This window comes from Melospiza melodia, chromosome 13 (assembly GCF_035770615.1).
Source record: "Melospiza melodia melodia isolate bMelMel2 chromosome 13, bMelMel2.pri, whole genome shotgun sequence".
Lineage (NCBI taxonomy): Eukaryota > Metazoa > Chordata > Aves > Passeriformes > Passerellidae > Melospiza > Melospiza melodia.
The window spans coordinates 19,528,723-19,550,713 of record NC_086206.1 but is presented as its reverse complement, the minus strand read 5'-3'; the positions used below and the strand labels follow the sequence as shown (position 1 = coordinate 19,550,713).

General features: G+C 46.4%; 1 protein-coding gene across 1 annotated transcript; it reads right to left on the bottom strand.

Annotated features, from left to right (window-relative positions):
* Positions 1-4,442: 4,442 nt before the first annotated feature.
* On the bottom strand, positions 4,443-19,890 carry WFDC1 (WAP four-disulfide core domain 1). Its single transcript, XM_063168112.1, has 7 exons — positions 19,606-19,890; positions 14,297-14,495; positions 12,847-12,930; positions 10,219-10,359; positions 8,705-8,746; positions 7,864-7,938; positions 4,443-7,092 (listed from the first exon to the last, which is right to left on the bottom strand). Exons 1-6 carry the CDS (start codon positions 19,756-19,758, stop codon positions 7,880-7,882), a joined length of 678 nt encoding a protein of 225 aa, XP_063024182.1. The 5' UTR covers positions 19,759-19,890; the 3' UTR covers positions 4,443-7,092; positions 7,864-7,879.
* Between the last annotated feature and the right edge of the window lie 2,101 nt (positions 19,891-21,991).

The following is a 21,991-nucleotide window of genomic DNA, read 5'->3' as shown; positions in this document are numbered from 1 at the left end:
CATGTGCACTTTTCTGCAGGAGAAGAGTTTCCTCCAAGAGCAATGTCCAGAAAACTGCACATTTATTTTGCTCTGGACCACGATGAGGCCAAGCCCCTGGACCTCTGTGACAGCCTGTGGTGCCAAAACCCCTCACCAAAATGCTGCTTTTCATAGAGCATCTGTGTCCTGTTTGCATCCCCCAGATCCAGGAAAAACTGGGGAGCCCCTCGAATTCCCCACACAGCTACAGAGAGCACCCACCGAGGTGCTGTGGAGGGAAGGAGGGGCTTCTTCCCAGCCTGGGAGGCAAACACAGCGATTGGGAAACCCTGCAAGGAGCCGGGACCTTGTAAAACCCAGCTGGGGCTTCCCGGCTGCCGGGAATTGAGCAATTCTTTCGCAAGGATCCGAGCGGGATGCGTCAGGCAGAGGGAGGGAGCTCCTGCATCACCCAACAGCGCTCCTTCCCGTGGGAAAGGAGCCAGCAGTGATGCTGGGCTCCGATTTTCGGGAATCTCACATCCAGGCCCTGCCCCGGGCTTAGGTGAGGTGCTTATCCAGGGCTTGGAGCAGATACAGAGGGATTTGGACTTTATCATATGGGAATCAGGAGGTGAAACCTCTCTGAGCTCGTTTGTGCTCTTGGACTGGTTTCCCCCTCCTTGTGCAGCTCTTCCCAGGAGCTGGAGCACGTCCAGCTGGCTCTGGCAGCTCCTGACAGGGCACGGCAGCACTGCCTGCCAGGGAATCCCTCCCCCTGCCCACCTCAGCCTGTTTGTGGTCTCCACAATCTCAACATCACTCCAAATCCTTGTGTTCCTGCCAGAAAAGTGGTGGGAAATACCTTCCCCCTCTCTAGGCATGTAGGAAGAAAATTTCCCTTTGCTTTTGCTTTCGCTTTTCTCACCCCAAATTGTCACCCATCATCCCTGAAGCTGCTGCCCAGGAAGAGCATCCTGGGGCTGTGCTGTGCCCAGTGTGGGCCTCATTAGCCACCATGGCTAATTAAACAACAGGCTGATCCTTTCCTTATTTAGCATCATCCCCTTGGCACAACCCTGCTGCTTGTAGGGACACATGGAGCTGCAAGAGCAAAATCCAAAATCTGCACCATGGCCACACCCTGGGTTAGGGAGGGGCAACAATGGCCTGAGTGGGACTGGCAGAAGTTTCAAGACAAAAAGGACACAGAAAAGGAGAAAAACATGTTGATGAGAATAACAATAGTAATAATAATAATAATAATAATAATAATAATAATAATAATAATAATAATAATAATAATGCTGCACCATAACAATCAGAGCAGGCTGTTTTATTATCCAGCAAACTGGGAAGGAACAGCCTGGTTTGGGCTCAGGACCCACGTCCTTCTCTCTCATCTTTGTGTTCCCTCAGTTCTGTTATGGGAAATTGTATTTGATGAGATGGGATAAATGCAGGAAAATGATGTTGCTGTTTGCCACTCACTCTGAGAAATTGCTGAACGGACTCAAGTTTCATTTCCTTGCTGCTGTTGATTTCTGCATGTTAGGAAATCGAATGCAAAATTAATGTATTTTGCTATCCCATGGCTCAGAAAATGCTGGGAATAGACTGAATCAGGACTATAATGTTAAGAAAACAAAACTAATACAAGTTGTATTTCTTCACTCTATCATTTGCACACTCTAAAAACATATCAAAGCCCAATTGCAGTGCCCTTACAGTATTTCCTATTTAATTGGATAATAAAGCTCCAGTTCTAAGGAGATTATTTGGAAAACCTTTTTTTTTTTTTCTTTTTTGTCTTTTAAGTAGAAGATATCTGTTATGAAAACACACAGAGCAAAGGAGTCATTCTCTGAGACTCCCTGAGCCCAAAATTATGATGCTGTGAGCTCAAAACTCACTGCTCCTTCACCTGCTCCCCTGCCAGAACCAGGACTTGTAGCACTTTTGTTCCTCTTGTGCCACCTTGAGGGAAAAAATTTCTTCTGCATGGGTAGAATGGAGTTTGCTGCCACCCAAAAATCAAAAATCCAAACACTTCAATTCTGGGTTGGGATTTTCCTGGGCAGAACTTCCGCTGCTCCTGGTTTTTAAAGCAAAAAAACATCTTGTCCCATGAAGGTTGAGTAAAATCCAAAATCCATAATAATCCCAAATCCATAGGTCTGTCCCCAGGTGTGTAATGGGCAAGGAAGAGGGAATTTAAATAAAACTTTTGGTTTCTTTTTGCACAGTTTCCATTGCTTAAACTGGGAGTCTCACCTGGTGGGGGACTCAGGATGAGTGGAACAATCCCCACCATCCACAGTTCTGTCTGGGAAACTCTTTAAAAATCCTTTTTGGTTTACACAGCCTCTCTTGTTGTTCTTGCTATTTTGTCTGCATGGAAAAATAACAAGGAGAAAGTATGGGAAGAAATAGGATTTATCTCTGCAGACTCACCAGGAAAAGTTGGGGGTTTTTTTTGACATTTTTTTTTTTTGTTTGTGTTGGTGGTTTTCTTCGTTTGCTTTGGGTTTGGTGTTTTTGGTTGATTATTTTTGTTTGGTTTTTGTTTGGTTTTGGTTTAGTTTTTTTTGGTTTGGGTTTTTTTTTTTTTTTAATTTACTCTTAAAGGATCCTAGATGATGCAGTAAATCCTTTTGCCATAGAGAGACAATGAATGCTCACCCAACCCCACCTCCAGAGGGAAATCCAGCCTGAGCAGCCAGGGTGAGGTGGGAGAAGAAAACAACCCCTGTATGAGCCAACCCTTGCTGTGCCATGATGAGCAAAGAGAAACCTCCAGCCTCCAAAAACTCTTTTATGGGTTGTCCAAACCTCAGAGGCTTCTTCACTGCTCAGCAAATTAATGAAAAGTTCCTGAGGGTGACCAAGACACTCCAATACCACAGAGTGGTACATCAGAATTTATTTTATATTATTCTGGTGGTAGTAGACTCTTTGAAGATCTATTTTGTTGTTCCTTCTGTTGATCCCGTTGTTGGTTCCTGGGATGCCCTGGCAGCACTTCAGTGTCACTCCAGACACTGCCTCAGGTCATGCTGTGCTTTTTCCTCAAAGATCACTGCCAAGCTACAGCAGCAGAAACCATTTTTGCTTGCATTGGCGTGAAAATGAGCTGAAATGAAACCATGATATTGTGGTGTTCACCAAACAAATCATTCTCCTGAAAGCTGAGGTTCGTGGTTGCTGTCACAATTCCCAGCAGGAGACAGGAGTTATGTGCACACCCTTTGTGACCTCCTCATCCAGACGGGGAGGTCCAAGTGATCCCAAGGACCACGAGAGGTCCAAGTGATCTCAAGGATCCCAGGGACCATGAGAGGTCCAATGATCCTAAGGACCACAAGAGGTCTGAGTGATCCCAAGAGATCCTAAGGACCACGAGAGGTCCAAGTGATCCCAAAGACCATGAGAGACCCAAGTGATCCCAAAGATCCCGAAGACCACGAGAGACCCAAGTGATCCCAAAGATCCCAAAGACCATGAGAGACCCAAGTGATCCCAAAGATCACAAGAGGTCCAAGTGATCCCAAGGATCCCAATGACCATGAGAGGTCCAAGAGATCCCAAGAATCCCAAAGACCATGAGAGGTCCAAGAGATCCCAAGGATCCTGAGGACCACGAGAGGTCCAAGTGATTCTAAGGACCAAGAGTGGTCCAAATGATCCCAATGATCCCAAGGACCATGAGAGGTCCAAGTATCCCAAAGACTACAAGAGGTCCAAGTGATCCCAAGGATCCCAAAGACCAAAAGAGGTCCAAGAGATCCCAAGGACACCTTCCCTGGCACAGTGAGGAGCTCCCGTGCCACCTGGAGCTGCCTGGGCTCACCTGAACCCCCCAGCCTTTCCCAAGTGCCAGCCCTGCTGCTGTCCCCCCGTGGCTCAGCTGCAGGCAGCTCCTGTCCCCGCTGTGCTGCCAGGGCAGAGCAGGAGCACTCCTGTCCCTGCTGAGGAGCAGGTAGAGCAGGATCCTGGGTGGGGCAGGAGGGTGTTGGAGGCTGGGAGCAGCCCAACCCCTGTCCCGTGCCAGCTCTGTCCTGCAGTGGGCACAGCCCAGCTCTGACCTTCACCTTGCTTGGCTTCTCCACCCTCTGAGGCTCCTGCCAAGCTGCCTGGGCAGTGCTGGTGCAGCCCAAAGCACCTGAGCTGGCAGCCCCAGCACTGCCCCAGTGCAAAGGGTCACTTCTGCTGGGGTGCCACTGTCCATCTGCTCCTCTGAGGGCACTGAAAATGCCAGAACTGAAGGTCTGACCCAAAACAGGGACCCCTCTGAAAGCTGACAGAAGTGGTGGATGTGTTTTGGGGTCTATCACCTCCCTCCCAGTGGACAAAATGACTTCTGTCTCCCTAAGCTTGTGTTATGTTCTCCCAACAACTAAAATTAAGAAGTTTTCTCCATTTTTCCCCCCTAATCCAAAGCTGCAAGTACATCAGGAAGACACAACAGAAACTCGGCAGGGTTGAAAAATAGACTGGTCACATTTTATTGAGCACCAAAGCAGAATCTGAGCAGCACAAACCAGGGAGGGGCTCCTGGGGCTGCCCAGATCCTCGGGGATGTGGGAGCTGTGGGCAGTGCAGCACTCAGTGGCACACAGGAAGGTTGTCATAGCACCAAACACGCTGCAGAGTGGTCATGAAAAGGTTAAAAACATCCTACACCAGGCATTTCCTACTGTGCTGCACCAGGCTGCTGATGGAGCATCTGCTTCTGGAGAGCAGAGCAGCTGAGGACAGCTCACCTGCTCTGTGTTTTCATTTCAGTGTCTGAGTTTCACATTCCAGTGTCTCACTGCTGAAAACTTTGCCAAGTCCCTTCTGTGGCTTTTGTTTCTGAGTTTGACAATTAATAATTTGAATTAACCTGGAAAAATCCCCCTGAGCATTATAGCACCACTATAGAAGGGTGATGGCTGTGAAACACCCAGTAAACAGAAATTCGTCATCAAATTATTAATTTGTCAATTTTCTTCTTTTTTTTTTTTTTTTAATTTAATTTCTTTTGCAAGCAGAACATACCTGTACTGTCCCACCCATGTGGTCAGGTATGTGCTTCTGCAGCTACAAAGAAAACAGACACTGAAGTGAATGTGTCCACTCAAATCAAGCATATTTTGGGCTGCTTTGAGAGATTAGGCTGAGATTTGAAGTTTTAATCTTTCAAATTTGTGAATGCACACCACCAGTTTTTCAACTAGCTCCTCACAAGGTTTTAGGAATTTTTTTAGTTTAAAATTGAACATTTTGGCATTTACCCTTTGGGGCCAGCAGTGATCACTGGAGGGCTTTGCTCATTTAATCAGAATTTGATTTTTTTTTTTTTACCTGCAGGAAGTAATGCTGAACAAAATCAATGCATTTCACTGAGCAGCACTGAGGAGCGAGGCTGCAGTAGGATAAGTGACAAGTTTCTGGTCTGAACACAGATTGGAACTATAAAATATGGATTGGAGCCTGGTGGACAACCTGGTCTAGTGGAAGGTGATGAGCTTCAAATTCCCTTCCAAAACCATTCCAAAATTCTCTGGTTCTGTGGCCCCTGTGTCCAAGCAGGAATTAAGATCTCACTGCAGGAAGCTGTGTAGGATAAAATTCTAGAAACAGCTCTGTCCAAACATGGTGCTGGATTTAATATCTTGCACTTTGAAAAAGAGTGAGTACAACAAATGGAGATATTTAGGAAAATGTGGAGCCCTTCAGCTGTTCTTTGCTCTGTAAAGCACTCAGGAGTGTGTTTAGAATAGGAAACAGAGGAGCAGTTTGGCACCTTCCATCTCTCCAGCTGCAAATGTCATGTGCAAAGCATCAAGAGTTTTATAGGTGTCTTGGATTTGGCTTAAACTGTTTAGTGAGTGGAAAAAAACAATCCTGTATTTTGTGAGTGGAAGCAGGGGCTTGCATTTGTGAATTGGGTATTTATATGCAGTGCTACTACTGTGCAAATGAAAATGTTAATTTCATTCAGGCAGATGGGGACATGGACTAAACCATGGAGCAAATGTGGCTTTTCTGCCAGACAATTCTGGCTGGTTTGTCACAATAAATGCAACTGTCCCTTCAGGACTGCCAAGGAAAGGAAAAACCTTAACAGAAAATGTGTTTTCCATTGTATAATGGTAAACAGCTAAAAGAAGCTGTGAGGCCCAAATACAAATATCCAGACTTTAAGGATTTAGGGAAATCAACACAAAAGGTACAGGACTCCTGAGGAGCAGTGGCCCATCTGCCAGACAATCCTTTTCAGCACACAAATTTATCCTGGGTTTGATTTGCTAACACATTTAACCAATTATCCAGACTTCAGGCCTCTAGCTGAGGTTTTGCAGGTACAAACCCCCAGATTTTGTGAGTATTAACTGTGCTGGCTAAAAGCAGCACATTACAAAACCTGGCATGCATTTGTGGGTCAGCCTGGATATTGTAGGAAGGAATCTGTTCCATTATTAACTCTCAATCTGCAGCTCACCAGACTGAGAAGAGGAAAGTAATCTAAAAGCATTTATAAAGCTGCTTTTGCTCCTAGCCTAAACTTCCTCAAATTCTTAAAACTTCAGGTTTAGCCATTTAGAGTGGGTGTCAAACCTGGTTTTTATCTGGATGTAAATAGGAAAGGAAGAAGGTTTCTTTGCAGATTTCTTTGAATTTTAAGCTGATGAAAAGGCTTCTTTAAAGGGGTTGTTCCAGACAGGCAGGCACTGGATTTGATCCAGAGAACCTCTTTAGTCTCATCTATTTTAAAGCAACTTAGAGATGATATTTAGGTAGAATTCTGACGTCACATGGTTGTGTTCACAGGCCTGAAATCTGAATTGGTCACACAACAAGCACACGAAGGGCTGGCTCTGTGTCAGCAGCCTGATCATGGCACTGTGGCTTACAGGGATCCCTTGGAGCTGTTTGCATTTCATTTGTAGAAGGGCAGCTGATAAGCAGTGTGGTTTCCTTCAGGGGATCACATTTCTCCCCTTCCTGGTGGGGTTAAAATCTGGACTTTTCCTTGGATAATGAATTTTTCTGTCAGTGATGGGCAGGGATCAGGGGGTGCTGGAGATGTGGAGATCTGGGACCAAAAAGCTGCTGGGTAAAGCGTTCCTTGACAGAGTGGTCCAGCTGGGTGAAAACCAAACAACAAAAGAGAAAAAAAAAAGAGGAAGAGGAATTAAAATATTTATCCTTCCTAGGATGTTTGCACAGAACTTGTCCTTAAGTAGCTGAGCAATCTTAACAGCCAGCCTGACGTAGGTACAACACTGAACTGCTTTGTTTTCACAACTCCCAGCTAAACCCAAGTTAATCTTAAAGTGAAGCTGAAAGTGTAGAGAAAACCATCTTGGGACATAACTTTTGGTGTAATAAATATTTTCATTCTTGCTTGATGCAAGGCTGATAAAACAGACAGAGCTTTTGCTGTTGGCTCTGACAGATCAATGTGCCTTTGCTCACATCAGTGGGTGCCACTGCTCAGCACAAGTGTTCACACACAGAAAATTATCCCACAAAACCCCCCCATGTGCTGAAGGATTTGCAAGACTGACCCTTTCTGCAGTCAGAATAAACAGAATAAACAGCTTTTAAATTTGTCTGGCAGGCCCAGTTACACCTGTGCTAGAAGAAGCCCCTAAACACAAAGTTTAAAGTCTTAAGGAACACCAATTATTTTTCATCCTCTAGATGCCCACAAGGCAAAAGTTCTGCAAAGAAATCAGGTGTGTCTGATGGAATGAGAGTGTTTCATGCACCTGCACAGGGTTTAAGGTGCTGTCCTTACTCCAGCATTTTGCTCAGAGGAAATACCACCCTCAGACAATGTTTCTGTGAATGATTGCATTCCAAGCACCAGCTATTTCCACCCAGCTTTCTCTTTATTCACAGGGCACTTACCCAGGCACACCTTCAATTAGCCCAAATGCTTCTGCTGGTTTTTCACATAGCCAACCAAATTGTTGGAATTGCTCCCTGTAAAACAAACATCAGCAAAGTCAGGTTTTGGGTTGGGCAGTGGAAAACGGTTTCTCGAGGTTCCCTCAGGTTTATTTTATCATTATTTGACAGATAGCTGGGCTAGCCCACACTGGAAGAAAGGAAAAGAAATCCTCTCCTGGTTTTATCAGCCAAAGTGGCCAAATTGGACTGTTTGGAAATCTTATGTCAAAGCTGCTCTCTAGTTATACCTGAATGTCACTTCCAATCAGATCCAGATCCAAGAGGGAGGAACCAGGAGCTTTGGAACTGTGAGGAAAGACGTGGGAGATGCTCCTGCTTTCTCTGAGCCGCAGATTTGTGAGAGGGACCTAACACCTCTGGGGGAATTCACTGGGCTCCACCATCCCTTATCTCTTACCACAGCCCAAGACCCTGCTTTTGACAGAGTTCTGTGTTCAGCTTCAACACAGAGGAGTCCTGGGCCAAGAGCAAAACTCCAAAAATATGCTTAAAAATAATAAAAAAAAAAAAAGATTATTGGACTGGGTGGTTCCCCTGGCAGTTTAACTCATTCTGTCACAGCTGAAAATTCTGGTTCTCCAGAGTCCACAGTCAGGACATCGTAGATCTTAAAATGACATCTGACCAAGGCATAGAGAGTTGAAGATAAAGAATATTTTTTTTTCCTATGTACAAACCTTCATTTCATAAGGAGCAAATTCCTTGTAAGCATTGCAAGAATGATAAAGCTTAAAATAACAACAACAACAACAACAACCCCTTCATGCCAGCAGCTTACCAATATATTCCTTGTAATACTTGTGCCTCAGGTTGTGTCCATCTGGAAAAGAAGGTTCATGGTGAGAACATACCCAGTCAGCCTCCATTTTTTGTGTTAAACTCTGACCTGCTGTGTACAGCACAGAGAAATTAGAGATAGGGAAATAACAGCCTCACAATGAGGGACATAAAAGTCCTCTGTGGCTGAAGTAATTTGGGTTGCTAGAAACCTCTTATAAACTGCTGAGATTACTGAGCTCTGTGAACACAACTCAATTGCCATAAGAGTGGGAATTGCCACTAGCATTTTATAACCTTTTCAATAGCTACAAGTCAAGGATTCAGAGGCTTTCCCAAATGAAATAAAATTTGGGTAACTTTTCAGACCACCTTTTAGCATTTTACATAATTCAAGTTCCAGGAGGTTGTTCTGTTTGCCATTTATATAATTATTTAAGCCCTTAGAAATACTTCATGTCTAAGATCCCCACAGTTCTGCATTACATTGGTTACTGTGGATGTTATTAAAGAAAAGGTTATAAGAGATGATGGAAAAACTCTTAATCTGTTTTGGAAGCAGCTGAGAGACCTGGTTTGATGCTTCTCCTGTTTTTTACAATGACCAAATGGCAAAACTGATGTCTCATGTCTCAGCACTGAGGTGATTTTAGCCCAGTGCCAATGTACATATCCTACCATTCACATGCTATGAGCTTTCCTGGAAAATATTTTGGCATGTGTGAAATTCTTTTTTGGGCAAATGCATCAGCAGAATGAAGGCAACGAAGTTTTGTATGCAGAAAGCAAAGTCAGAAGATAAATCTGGAATTTAAAACTCAGATTTCTCATTGAAGCATGCAGTAACTAATAAATATTTCTAATTTTTGTGCTGTGTAGTAACAGCACAGGCAGACACAGCCCAAGAGGACACTGGCATGAGTGTCCTGGTCCCTTCCTTTCTGCTTCTGCCCTGCAAACATCAGCATGTACGAGAAGTTTTTTCCATTCAAGAGAGAGGGGAAAATGTGGGAAATGGATTTGTAGAGAATTCTCAAAGCCTGACAGAAAGCTCACACATTGTGCATCTGTATGCAAACCTTGAGACAAGAAATGCTGACTTAGAAATGGAATAGAACAGGCATTGCTGAGAGAGAAATGGAGCTAGAAACAAGTTTCAAAAGGTGGCCTTGCAGATCAGATTGGATACTTTGCAGAAACAGAACTGTGAAAGATGCATTGTAGTGGGAGCCATGAGGGGTAATTTTAGATTATTTGCTTTAAGGCATCTGCAGCATAGTGTGGCTACAGCTGATAGGCCAAGAAATGCTTAAAATGTATTGCAATTAAGAAATTAACACAATCAGAACTTAGCTTCTCATTGTGATGATGGCATGCATTATACGATCTGTATTGTCTCACCCTTCACCTTAGACCGAAAATGGAATAAAGGTTTTTGAAACGCATTTCAGCTGCCCCATCCGTGAGTGAGAAATGGCCTCATCCCACAGGGGGAGGTTTCCTGGCCTGACCCACCTGGGTTTCCCCGGAGCTTGATGCACTGGCCCCTGTTGGGGATGCCCTCGGCCGTGTTGCCCGGGTTGATGATGTGGCACTCATAGCCTGTGGGGCAGTGCAGGGGCTCGTCCCCGTCCTCCGTGGTGCTGCAGGCCTCAGCTGCAAGAGAAACCTGTCATGCTGTGACACCCACAGGGACCCCACCACGGCCACCACCCCACCTCGGGCTCCTTGCCATGGGGGCTGCCCCCTCCTGGCACAGCTCAGCCCCATTCCCTGCACAAACCCTCCCCACAGCCTGTGTGCCAGCTCTGGGGTGGGCACCACCCACCAAGGATGCTGCAGGGTTTTAGTTTGTATGTGTTTCATGTATTTGGAATCCTGCAATTCTTTGATGTGATGCCTTAAGTTTTAGCTTTTGTATCTTTCAGATTCTGTACTTCATTGGTGTGTGACTCTGAGCTTCATATAAAGTGCTAGCAAGTTCTCCTCACGGCTCAGTCAGACAAAACAATCCTTTTCCAGCCCAAGGACACCATTGCAACTTCAGGCCCAAAAAGTGCAAACAACAGAGAATTGAGGAGAGCAAACTGGGAGGATGGGACTGAAGTTGTAATTGGACAATTAACCCAAATGTGCTAATGGACCAAACTTATAAAACTGTGAAAACTCATGACATGTCCATCTTGGGTGTAGCCATGGCCAGGCTCTTGTGCTGCCTGCCCAAGGTTATCCTTTGAAGGCCTTTTAATAAATCCCTACTTTATTCCTTTAACTCTGTTCCAGGCCAGCCTCTTTAGGCACCAAATGTAGAACTCTGAACTCCACACACAGTGTGAGCTGCTGCTTTCCCATTTTGGGCAGACACAACAATTCCTCTCCAGGCCTGGCAGTCAAGGACACCTCACTGCCTCAGGCCCCAGAGATGGAAACAAAAGTGAGTTGGGGGGAGCAAACTGGGGTAAATTACTTCATTACCTGAAGCTGGAATTGGACAATTAACCCCCAATATGCAAATGGACCAAACTTATAAAAGTTGACCCACTGTCCATTTTTGGGTGTAGCCCCTGGGGGGCTTTGTCTGCCCTAAATGTACTTGAAGGCCCTTCAACAAATATAAACAAACTGCTTTTTATCCTCTTAATTTTGTCTGACCTCTGTTTTTAGGTAGCCCAGAGAGGCATCAGCAGTGCCCACCATGCAGGATGATCCCCCCATGGGTCTGCTCTCCCCAGGCAGGGATAAGTGTGTCCCACCAGGCAGGGATAAATATGTCCCACCAGGCAGGGATAAGTGTGTCCCACCAGGCAGGGATAAATGTGTCCCACCAGGCAGGGATAAATGTGTCCCACCAGGCAGGGATAAGTGTGTCCCACCAGCTCTGGGCTGGGTGAGGAGTTGGGAACATGAGCAGGAAGCTGGCATTGTGCTGCTGTGCTCTCTGCTCCACACCCACAGGCCTGCTGCTGAATCCAAACCTCAGCAGTGACTCACTGTGGGGTCAGGCAGTGCCGCCCCTGTCCCAAACAGAGGTTTCACCACTCTGACCTGGGACAGGCAGCAAGTGCAGCTCAGAATGGGAAATCAAAGCAGGACCTGGGCAGTGTCTGTGGCCATTACATGTACAGACTCTGCAGGGCCACTCCTCCCTCTGATTTTTAATTTCAAGTACCTCTGCTGTAATTCTCATGCCATGACTGATGGTTCTTGCTTCCCTAATTACTCCCTCAAGCTGAGATGAAGGTGTTCAGATAAGAACAAATAATATAAGCATGACAAGGATGGATGAGGAGGAACCTATTTTATCTTGTTTCTAGCTGTGCAGCTCCAATGAGCTGGAAGCAGAATTTTGTCTTCAAGAACTTGGAGTTTCCATAATAGATGAGAGTTGAGGCTTAGTGAGTCTAAAACCATCTGTGTAAGACCAAAGAGGGGAATTTATTTGCACTACCTAGATCTGACTAAAGCTGATCAAAAGCTGGGTTAACTTTTCCATGAAAAACCCAAAAACTTCAGGTGTCCATAAATCTAGGAATGCTTCACAGAAGAAAACTTCTCTTCCCACCTCCCAACTACCTTCTTATTTCAATTTTAGCTATTTAAAAAATTAATTAAAGCCCTTTTCCTATGGAATGAACTTGAGAAGCTCAATCTCATTGTCAGTCTCCAAATTTAGATGCCCCAGTTGGCACAGCTCTGCAGCAGTTTGCCAGGGCTCCTGTCCAAGTCACCTTCAGATCCAAGAGCCACAGCCCCAGCCCAAGGCATCTGGGTGAGGAGGCCACTCTGGATTAAAGGATCTCCCATTCCAAGTCCACCCACACTCTATCAGGAAGCTGGCAGAAAATTACATGTATGATGACAAAGCCTTTTTCTAAAAGGAAGATATATCTCTCATTATTTGAGGAATGGGTGCAAGCCCAGCACCCTGCAGCATTCCTAGTGCTCTGCTGCATAATCCATATCCATAAAAAGTATTTACTGCAGCAGAAAGCAGCTCCCAGCACCACACAGAGTTATTCCTGTGGAAACTCCAGACAAATACCAGCAGCCCAACATCCCAGGCGAGCTCTGTGTATGAGGGATTCATTCTCCAGGGCCTTTGTGGGATTATGGATATTGCAAAGACAAAGAAATGTCATGTACCTTGTAAGACTTCCTCTGGGCCATCCAAAAGCCACCCATTGCCTCCCAGCCAGCGGGGCTTGGGCTGAACCAGCCAGTCCAGGACTGCAGAGACAGAAACAAGAGACCACAGTGTCAAGATGTAGCAGCCACAGGGCACAGAGTTGTGGAAAAGTCATGGATTTCCTCTAAGGGCCTGTGTGGAGGCTGCCTGATGGATTAATCTGATTTGGACTTATATTTGACCGAGTAGAAATTTTGCCACACCAGTTTGCCTTGGACACTTCCAGGCATGGAGCATGGAAAATGCCATCCTGGGAAAGAATTGCCCCTGAGTGACTTCTACAATTGGACCAAGGAGAAATTTTACCACACCAGCTTGCCTTGGACACTTCCAGGGATGGAGCATGAAAAATGCCATCCCAGGAAAACAAGTGGCCTTGAGAGACTTCTACAATTCACCCAAGTAGAAATTTTGCCACACCATTTGCCTGTCCTTGGAAAAGAACTGCCCTTGAGTGACTTCGACAATTCACTCAAGTGGAAATTTTGCCACACCAGCTTGCCTTGGACACTTCCGGGCAATGGAGCATGGAAAATGTCATCCTGGGAAAAGAACTGGCCTTGAGTGACTTCTGCAATTCATCCAAGCAGAAATTTTGCCACACCAGGTTGCCTTGGTGTGGCATCCCCACTTCCAGGCATGGAGCATGGAAAATGCCATCCTGGGAAAGAATTGCCCTTGAGTGACTTCTACAATTGGACCAAGGAGAAATTTTACCACACCAGTTTGCCTGTCCTTGGAAAAGAACTGGCCTTGAGTGACTTCTACAATTCACCCAAGAAGAAATTTTCCCACACCAGCTTGCCTTGGACACTTCCAGGCATGGAGCATGGAAAATGCCATCCTGGGAAAAGAATTGCCCCTGAGTGACTTCTACAATTGGACCAAGGAGAAATTTTCCCACACCAGCTTGCCTTGGACATTTTCAGGGATGGAGCATGGAAAATGCCATCCCGGGAAAAGAATTGCCCTTGAGTGACTTCTGCAATTCACCCAAGTAGAAATTTTGACACACCAGCTTGCCTTGGACACTTCCAGGCATGGAGCATGGAAAATGCCATCCTGGGAAAAGAATTGCCCCTGAGTGACTTCTACAATTGGACCAAGGAGAAATTTTCCCACACCAGCTTGCCTTGGACACTTCCAGGGATGGGGCATGGGAAATGGCATCCCAGGAAAACAAACTGCCCTTGAGTGACTTCTACAACTCACCCAAGTGGAAATTTTCCCACACCAGCTTCCCTTGGACACCTTTTCACTCCTCAAGCCCGCAGAAACCCCAAGCGCGGAACACAACACGCGCTTCAACCTCCCGCGCCGCACCCAACACACCTGAAGACCATCCCCACCGCCACCCCCATCGCCACAAGCTCCCCTCCCTCCCAGCCCCCCCGGGGCCCCCTGTACCTGGCGGGGGCTGCACGGACTCGAGGCAGGCGTAGATGCAGCCGTTGTAGCAGCAGCGCTTGTGGCGCTGGCACTCGGCGTCGGAGCGGCAGCTGGGCACCTCGCAGGCGCGCTCCGGCAGGCTCTGCGGCGGCGGCGGGCACCGGTCGCTCTTCTGCTGCTGCTGGGAGCTGTGAGAATGAAGAGGGTACTCATAATCCTTTGCAAAGAGAAGAAAAGCAAGTCAGGTTCGCCGTAAGGTGAGTTATGGAACATCCTACTGGAGCCTTTCGAGTTTATCCATGGTGGGGCTCTGGGCTGTTAAATCAGAGACCGTTTCTAAACCACGGGACGTTCTGGTGAGATCTGTGAGTAATGCCAGCTTTGTCCCAGAGAAGATGAGCCCATTTGCAGCAGAAAGAAGCTGAGCTGCTCACTGCTCACTGACAGGATAAGAGAAGTGTAAAGTGCATTAACAGGCCCAGGAACATTTATGAGGCACCATTCAGATATTTTTCACACTGGGGCTGCTGTAGCAAGAAGCCAAATCCCTGCAGCAGAGGTGAATCACCCCAGCCCACTCCTTTCTCACCTGTGGCTCAACCACTCCCTCACCCCTGGGCTGCAGAAAGTGCTCAGGGCACTCAGGTCTCAGATTTATTAATAACCATTCATGAGCTCTCATAAAATCAAAATTCTGGATTTGCATTTTTAAAAGAGATCAGCCAGGGGTGTGAAGTGAGCACTGCCATGGCCTCAAGAGCAGTAAAGTCAAAAATACACAAAAATGTAAAGATACACTTGGCCAAATCACTGGTGTGTTACAAAATCAGTGATGAGAAACTGGGGTTGTTATTCCAAGAATAAACATGGTGCAACAATCCCCCAGGGGTTTCTAGGAAATTTCACCAGCAGACCATGGAGAATTTGAGGTGAGATTAACATCCCTCTCTGCATCCTGCTCCATCCTTATTTCTGTAACCCAATGACTCCTTTGGAGCATGTGTCCTTTGACAAGAGCCTTTTCCCACATGGATTATCAGGAGAGGCCATTGCAGGAGATGGAGCATCAGACAGACAGAGAATTGATGATGTTTTCACTATTGACAGTCTCCTGCCCCGTTCCCAATATCAATAAACAAATTTCTTCTGCTTTTTCCTCTAAAACACTTCTGTGACATTGTTTTCCCATTAAGTGATAGGCTGTTTAAACCACTAAAAAGATTTGGAAAACCCAATTTTGATGATGCTGAAGATGCAAGCTCTCATATTAGTCCATTCCTCAAAAGCTGCAAACACTCCAAATTTGAAAGATGTTTTAAAATTGAAGATATTGAAAATACACTTTTCTTGGTTTTTTTTTTTTTTTTGGGTTGGTGGATTTTAAACAGATAAAATTTTCATACCAAGCATAATTTTGGTATATAAGGGAGCACTGAGCAATAAATCTGTGCAGTTCCAAACACAGAACAGGTCTCCATGCTGGAGGGAGTGCTCATCCTGGAAGGTCACAGTTTACCATTCTATTTGAAAGGTCATCTGCAGACGGAAATGGGACCAAAATAATACTGGCAAATAATGGACACATGAAAAAAAAAACCACCAAACAATTACTGCAGTTGCTTCACAGATGATTCAGAACCCAAGAAGCCAAAATTGCAATGAACAGCTGGCTCCATGAATGAAATTTCCGTTGGGGAACAATATAACAGTTGTGGCCAAATAACTTTGTACCTCATGACCTCCCTGCCCATTTTTCTCTGGTCACCTATTGCTCACAACTCATTGCATTCAAAATAAGAATTTTTTACTTATTTTGTTTAATAAACCTCCTTGTTTATGTGTAAGCAGGATTCCCTCATTCCCCAAAGTAACCTGGTTAAGGACATCTCCAGGTCTGGGTTATAAGGTTTTTTTAAAAGCTCTCCCAGCATTCACAGTTTGGCTCTGATTTATTAATTCTGCATATTGTGATGACAATCAAAATTTCTTTAAAACCATTTTTCAGTGCAGGAGGTAAATTTCTGTTTCCCAGGGAGACTTATTAAATATTTTAATGACAATATCTGCCTTAGATAGCCAGAAACAAAGTAAGGGGAAAAGTGCAGAGTTCAGCTGAGGAACCCTGGAAGTCAACAAAGATGAGGAAGAACCTGGATGGAATCACTCAGTCTCAGCCATAATTTCAATAGGGATGCAGTCTGCCTCCCAAAAATCCCAGCTCTGTTCTGTTATTTGTGTCTGGAACTGGTCCCTGAGCTTGTGTTAAAGCACAGCTCTGCTAATTCACATTCTGCATGGAGCCCCTCGAGGTGGCACATGAGGTTTATTTCAGCCTCCCACCACCAGCTCTGGTCCTGACAGGTGTTCCTAAAGACTGGCCATAAAACAAAAAAATGAAAAAAAAAACCAACAGAGTCAAAGGGAATATTGAATCCTCCAATATTTCCATTAAAGACCTGGAAAATCACCCATCAGTGATGATCAAAGTGGCAAACACCAGCCTGAAAGCAGTTTAATCTGAAGGACAAGACCAAAGTAATAATATGGGAATATAATATGACAGGAATATAATATTACAGGAATAATTTTCTCCTGTTGTCAGCTCAGGATTTGTCATTTTGGATCTGCTCTTTGCAGCTGGAAGAACCCTGCAGAACTGGGGCGAGCTCCAAAAGATGCACAATAATAAGTAAAAGGCTGGAAAGCAGGAAATGCAGAGAAAGGTTTGTGTGTGTGTGCAGGCTCCAAAGGGGAGCTGAGGCTGCCCTGCTCACAGGTTACTCTGAGGATTTGGGGGCCAGAACACAAGGAGGGTACCCCAGGGCTGATTTATGACAGCCGGCTGCTGCAGGGTAAATAAATTGCTGAAAGAGCATTACAGCAGCTGTGAGGAATTCTTCATTTCTGAAAGACTTTAGAAGAAGGCTGGGATTTTTCTCCAACACTTGCTGTAGTTGTCAGTGGAATGAAATCCAGACTGGCCCAGTTTTTCCCAACAGACATGATGGGTGTTTTATGATGAACTGAGCCCACTCCCAGGTATCTCCCTCCCTCTGCCCCTTGGGAACAGTCACTGGAGCGTGGGGGCTGCAGAACACCAGCTGCAAATCACTAAACTTGACAAATGTCCCTCTGTAAAACACATGCATTTGTTTTAAAGCCCAGCTCCTGCATCCCAATGTGGCTGCCAGTTTTTTCTCCGTACTGCAATCCCTCTTTCTCCCTTCTCCAGCCCCATTTCACCTCTCCTTGCCAGCCAACAGCCTTCCTCACCCAGGGTGAATGAAACCCCAGCCAGCTCCTCATCCTCACTCCTCCCTGCCATTCTGCACCCAGCATTTTTCTGGACACACTCCTCCTGCTGCAGCCTCGGATTTTCTGGCTCAGACCACACAGAGCTGTGTCCTTTGGGGTCCCACAGGGGTGGGACAGGTCCCACAGCTCCTGTGGCCCATGTCCCACATGGCTGCACGTCCATGATCACCTCCATCTGTCACCCCTCTATCCAATGACTCACAAATCAGCTGCTCTGCCCCCAGACTCTGATTTTTCCAACCACAGGGAACACACAGCATTTGGTAGGAGAGAAAACATCCCTGTGAGAAAGCAGAGGGGCTGCCAGAACTGCAGGAGAGGATGCAGAGCAGATGCTTTCTCCCTTGACAAGGCTTGGAGGAGGAGAAAGAAAAGCAGTTTCTGTTTTCCCTGGATCAATGTTTCTGTCAATATGAGCAATTTCTAGCTGAGCTTGCCAGATCAGTAGCACCTGGATTCGGGGCTGCCAGCAAAAACAGCCCTTTGAAGAAGTGCAGGTTGAAAGAAGAGGATATATCCCCAGGGGAGCTGGCTCCTTATCTGAAAATCAACATGTAAATTCCTCTTCTGCTCCTGTCCTATCTCTCTGGGTCATTCACCTCATGGTTCCTATTCAATTTGAGCTTCACTTTGAAATATGGCAGAAGAACATCCAGATAAATGCACTTTCCAGTGATTTTGCAGGAAATTCAGCTCTTTATGTCACCATTTTCTAATTAAAGTGCAAACCAGAGGACACCCTAGCCCAAGAGAGGCTATAATGAAGATTTTTTACAAAATCCTGAGGTGCCTTTCAAACATCAGCACAATGTTTTCTAAAAAATTTCCAGGAGACAGAATTTCAGTTTTCTCATTGGGGGCAAGGGATGTGTGTCACAATTCTGAGTCAGCAATTGCACAAACCAAATGTTGCCATGCACAAACATCACCCTAAAAGTCATGGGCAGAAAAACATCCTTTTGGAATTAAAACCTGCAGAAAACATGGAGGGATCTGCCTGTGACACTGAGGTGCTGTTTATACGCATGCAGTGGCTGGAGGATGCAGTCAGACCTGAGCATAAGAAAATAAAGTGTTTGGGGCTTGCACCCAAGCAGTTCAAGGGGCAGTGCTGGTTTCTAAGGGAACTTGAAAGCCTCAAGTAAAAATTTCAAATGTATAACTTTTTTTTCTTTTTTAAAGCAGCAAGTCCCAAAACTCAAGCTATCAAATTATTTTCCCTTTTTTTTTTTTTTTTTTTTTTTTCAATTCCCATTTCTTCTGTGACAATTGTTTGGCCCAGACACACCAAGGCAAGCCCCAGCATCACCCCCTGCACTCGCTGCTGTCCCAGCTCCAGCTCCAGCACTCCAGAGTGAAGGTTCCCAAAGGTTTTCCAGCAGTACCTGTGCTTTGGGCATCTCTCTCCAGAGCGGGTTTGGGGGTTGTGGCTGTGCCCAGTGCCCTGTGGAGCCTGCAGGCTGCCAGGGGCAGGCACAGATGGTGGCACCCAGGGTGTGCCAGGGCGTGGGCAGCGGCTCTGCTTGCCACAGGGATGGATTTCTGGCATCACTACCCTTTATAGGGTGATGGGCACGCTGCTCTGGCACTGTGGGGCTGAGCTCTCTGTGCTCCAGGGATTTACAGAGCCGTGGGCAATGCCCCCATCCCACATTTACCCAAAGTTACCCCAAAAGGCAGCACAGGAGCTGCTCCAAGCAATAAATCCCATTATTTTCCCCGCACTAAACCTCTCCCCGGAGCTCAGGGTTTGCATCCCCCTTCTCCCCGATCCCTTTCCCCGCTGTCCCGGGGATTTTCCAGGGAAATCGGTGCCGATGCCATCCCAAAGCTCCCCCAGCTTCCCCCGGCAGCAGCTAGGTGGCAAAAGTCCCGCGCAGCCTGGGGAAACTTCACGGATGGCTGTGGTACCGAGCCAGCCCGCCGATCCAACACTCCTTTATCCCAAACCCTGCCAGGATAACTCCCCCTTTTCTCGGCCAGCATCCCCCGAGCCCCCCAGCCCCACTCACATCGTATTTCTCCGTCATTTTCAGCAGAGCGCGTTTCCACAGGCTCCTGGCACTGCCCGGCTCCGGCAGCACCACCAGCACACACAGCGCTGCAGCCAGGAGCTTCTTACAGAAAAGGGTTTTTTGTATCTCTGGAAGCAGCCTGGAACTCATTTTTTTATTTTTTATTTCCAGGGAGAGATGGAAAAAGGAGCCCCGGAGATGTCGGGGTTTGCAAGGAGGGAAGGAGGAGAGGAGGGAGGGAAAGAGCGCTCCAAGCTTTTCCCTGCGCAGCTTCTGGGAAGGCAAAGGGGAAGGAATTAAAAAAAAAAAAAAAAAAAAAAAAAAAAAGGAAAGAAAAGAAAAAAAAAAAAAAAAAGGCACAACAAGGAGCCCAGAGGCAGGAGCCGGGAGCTGCTGTTGAACTTGTTGAAGTTAGATCAGGTTCTCGGCTCACATGTTCGCACAAAGCTCACGCTCCCCTTGAGTGATGGACGGGAAGATTACTTGGAAAGATTATTTTTAGACCTTTGTTCCCAACATCTGGCATCCTCCGAAAGCCCCATTGAGAGGCGAGGCATGGGATCAGATGACAGCTGCCGCAGGGGGAAATGAAAGTCTCGGAGGGGTGGGCTTGGCTGATTTTTTTTGCAAACAGTTCACCCAAACTTCCCCAGAGCCTGGTGGGCTCTCCCTTTGTGTGCTTCCTGCTGGGGGTTTGCATCACGCCTTGACAAAGTGACAACTTCATCTGGAAGGAAACGATCTAACAACATGATAAACATCCAGGGGCTTTCATTAAACCAAGGTGACGTTGGTTTGCTGAAAATTATTTTAGGACGAGAAAGACCATTAGGAAAAAATAAATTGGGGTGTGGAATAGGGAAGGAAGGTGGAAATTACATGAGCGCACAGAGAAAGCAAGGAAGGGGACGTGAGTCAGGCTGGGCCTGACAATGGGAGGCACGGAAGGAGTGGACGTGGGGTTTTGGACATCTCACGGACATCCAGGCCTGGAGGGTGGGAATGGGCTGGTGGAGTCAGCTGAAAGTGCCCAGCATCCTGCCTGGGATGGACACAGAGCAGGTGCACAGGAGAGCTGTAAGAACAAGGCATTCATACACATTGGTGAGTATAAATGTGTTTATCTGCGTCTATGTCACTTTAGAGACATCAGGTGTGCTGCTCAGGCCTCACTGAGTGAAATGTGGGGCTGTTTATTTTATAACTCCCCCTGAATTTCTCCTCCAGCAGCTTGTCCACCTTCCACTTGAATGAAGGAAGGAACAGAACCACAAAAGTTGTCAAGACACAGACACTAAGCCCTGTTTGCCTTCACTTTACCCCAGCTGAGCAGAGAGGAGCCTTGCTGGATTTATTTTATATCCACTCTAAAATGGCTCTGCAGAGGAGTGTTATACCCTCTGAATACACACACACAAAAAAAAAAAAAAAAAAAAAAAAAAAATCTTCCAATTACTCTTTATATCTGAAAGCTGTGGAAATTCACTTTGATCCATGCCCAAGTGTCAATAGCTGCTCACTGGTGGAAGCCAAAGGATTTCATCTTGAAGCTTGCCAGAATATGATGATGGGAACCTGGAAAAAGAGCAAGGTGTGCCTTAAAAAGCTTAGTAGTTAAGGGAATATATTTGATTTATTTGGAGTTAAGGTTCCTATAGTTTTTCTAGCAGTAATTGTGCTTTGGGCAGTTCTCTCTGTATCTCTCTATTAAAAGGTTCTTTGTAACAAAATCTGCTCAGTTGATGCCAGGGAATTTTGCTGGGAAGTAAAACTAAGGATTATCTTATGGGGAGAAAGGCCTCCAGGTCCCTGTCACTGCTCCAGGTCCTGTCACTGCTCCAGAACCCTGTCACTGCTCCAGGCCCCTGTCACTGCTCCATGTCCCTGTCACCTGCTCCATGTCCCTGTCACTGCTCCATGTCCCTGTCACTGCTCCAGGTCCTGTCACTGCTCCATGTCCCTGTCACCTGCTCCAGGCCCTGTCACTGTTCCATGTCCCTGTCACTGCTCCAGGCCCTGTCACTGCTCCAGGTCCCTGTCACTGTTCCATATCCCTGTCACTGCTCCAGGTCCTGTCACTGCTCCATGTCCCTGTCACTGCTCCAGGCCCCTGTCACTGCTCCAGGTCCTGTCACTGCTTCAGGTCCCTGTCACCTGCTGTGCCCCATTTCTCCAGCTCTCCTCTCCCCCAGAGTTGCAGACAGGCATTTAAAACAGAATTTATCCCAGTTTTCCTTCAAACAGGCCATTTTCCCCAGGTTTCTCTCTTCACCCCGTGGTAGCTGTGGGCAGCTCACAGCCAGCCCATGGAAAGGTGACTCCCTCAGGACAGAAGTGTCACCTTGGGATGCTGGCAGAGCTCAGCACCTGCAGGTCACTGTCA

Excerpts from the sequence above, each read along its gene's own strand:
- WFDC1 (XM_063168112.1), bottom strand. The coding sequence starts at position 19,758 with ATGAGTTCCAGGCTGCTTCCAGAGATACAAAAAACCCTTTTCTGTAAG. Across the intron at positions 10,360-12,846 it reads CCCAGAGGAAGTCTTACAAG|CTGAGGCCTGCAGCACCACG; the intron begins GTACATGACATT and ends TTTCTCTTGCAG. Across the intron at positions 8,747-10,218 it reads CAAGCTCCGGGGAAACCCAG|ATGGACACAACCTGAGGCAC; the intron begins GTGGGTCAGGCC and ends CTTCTTTTCCAG.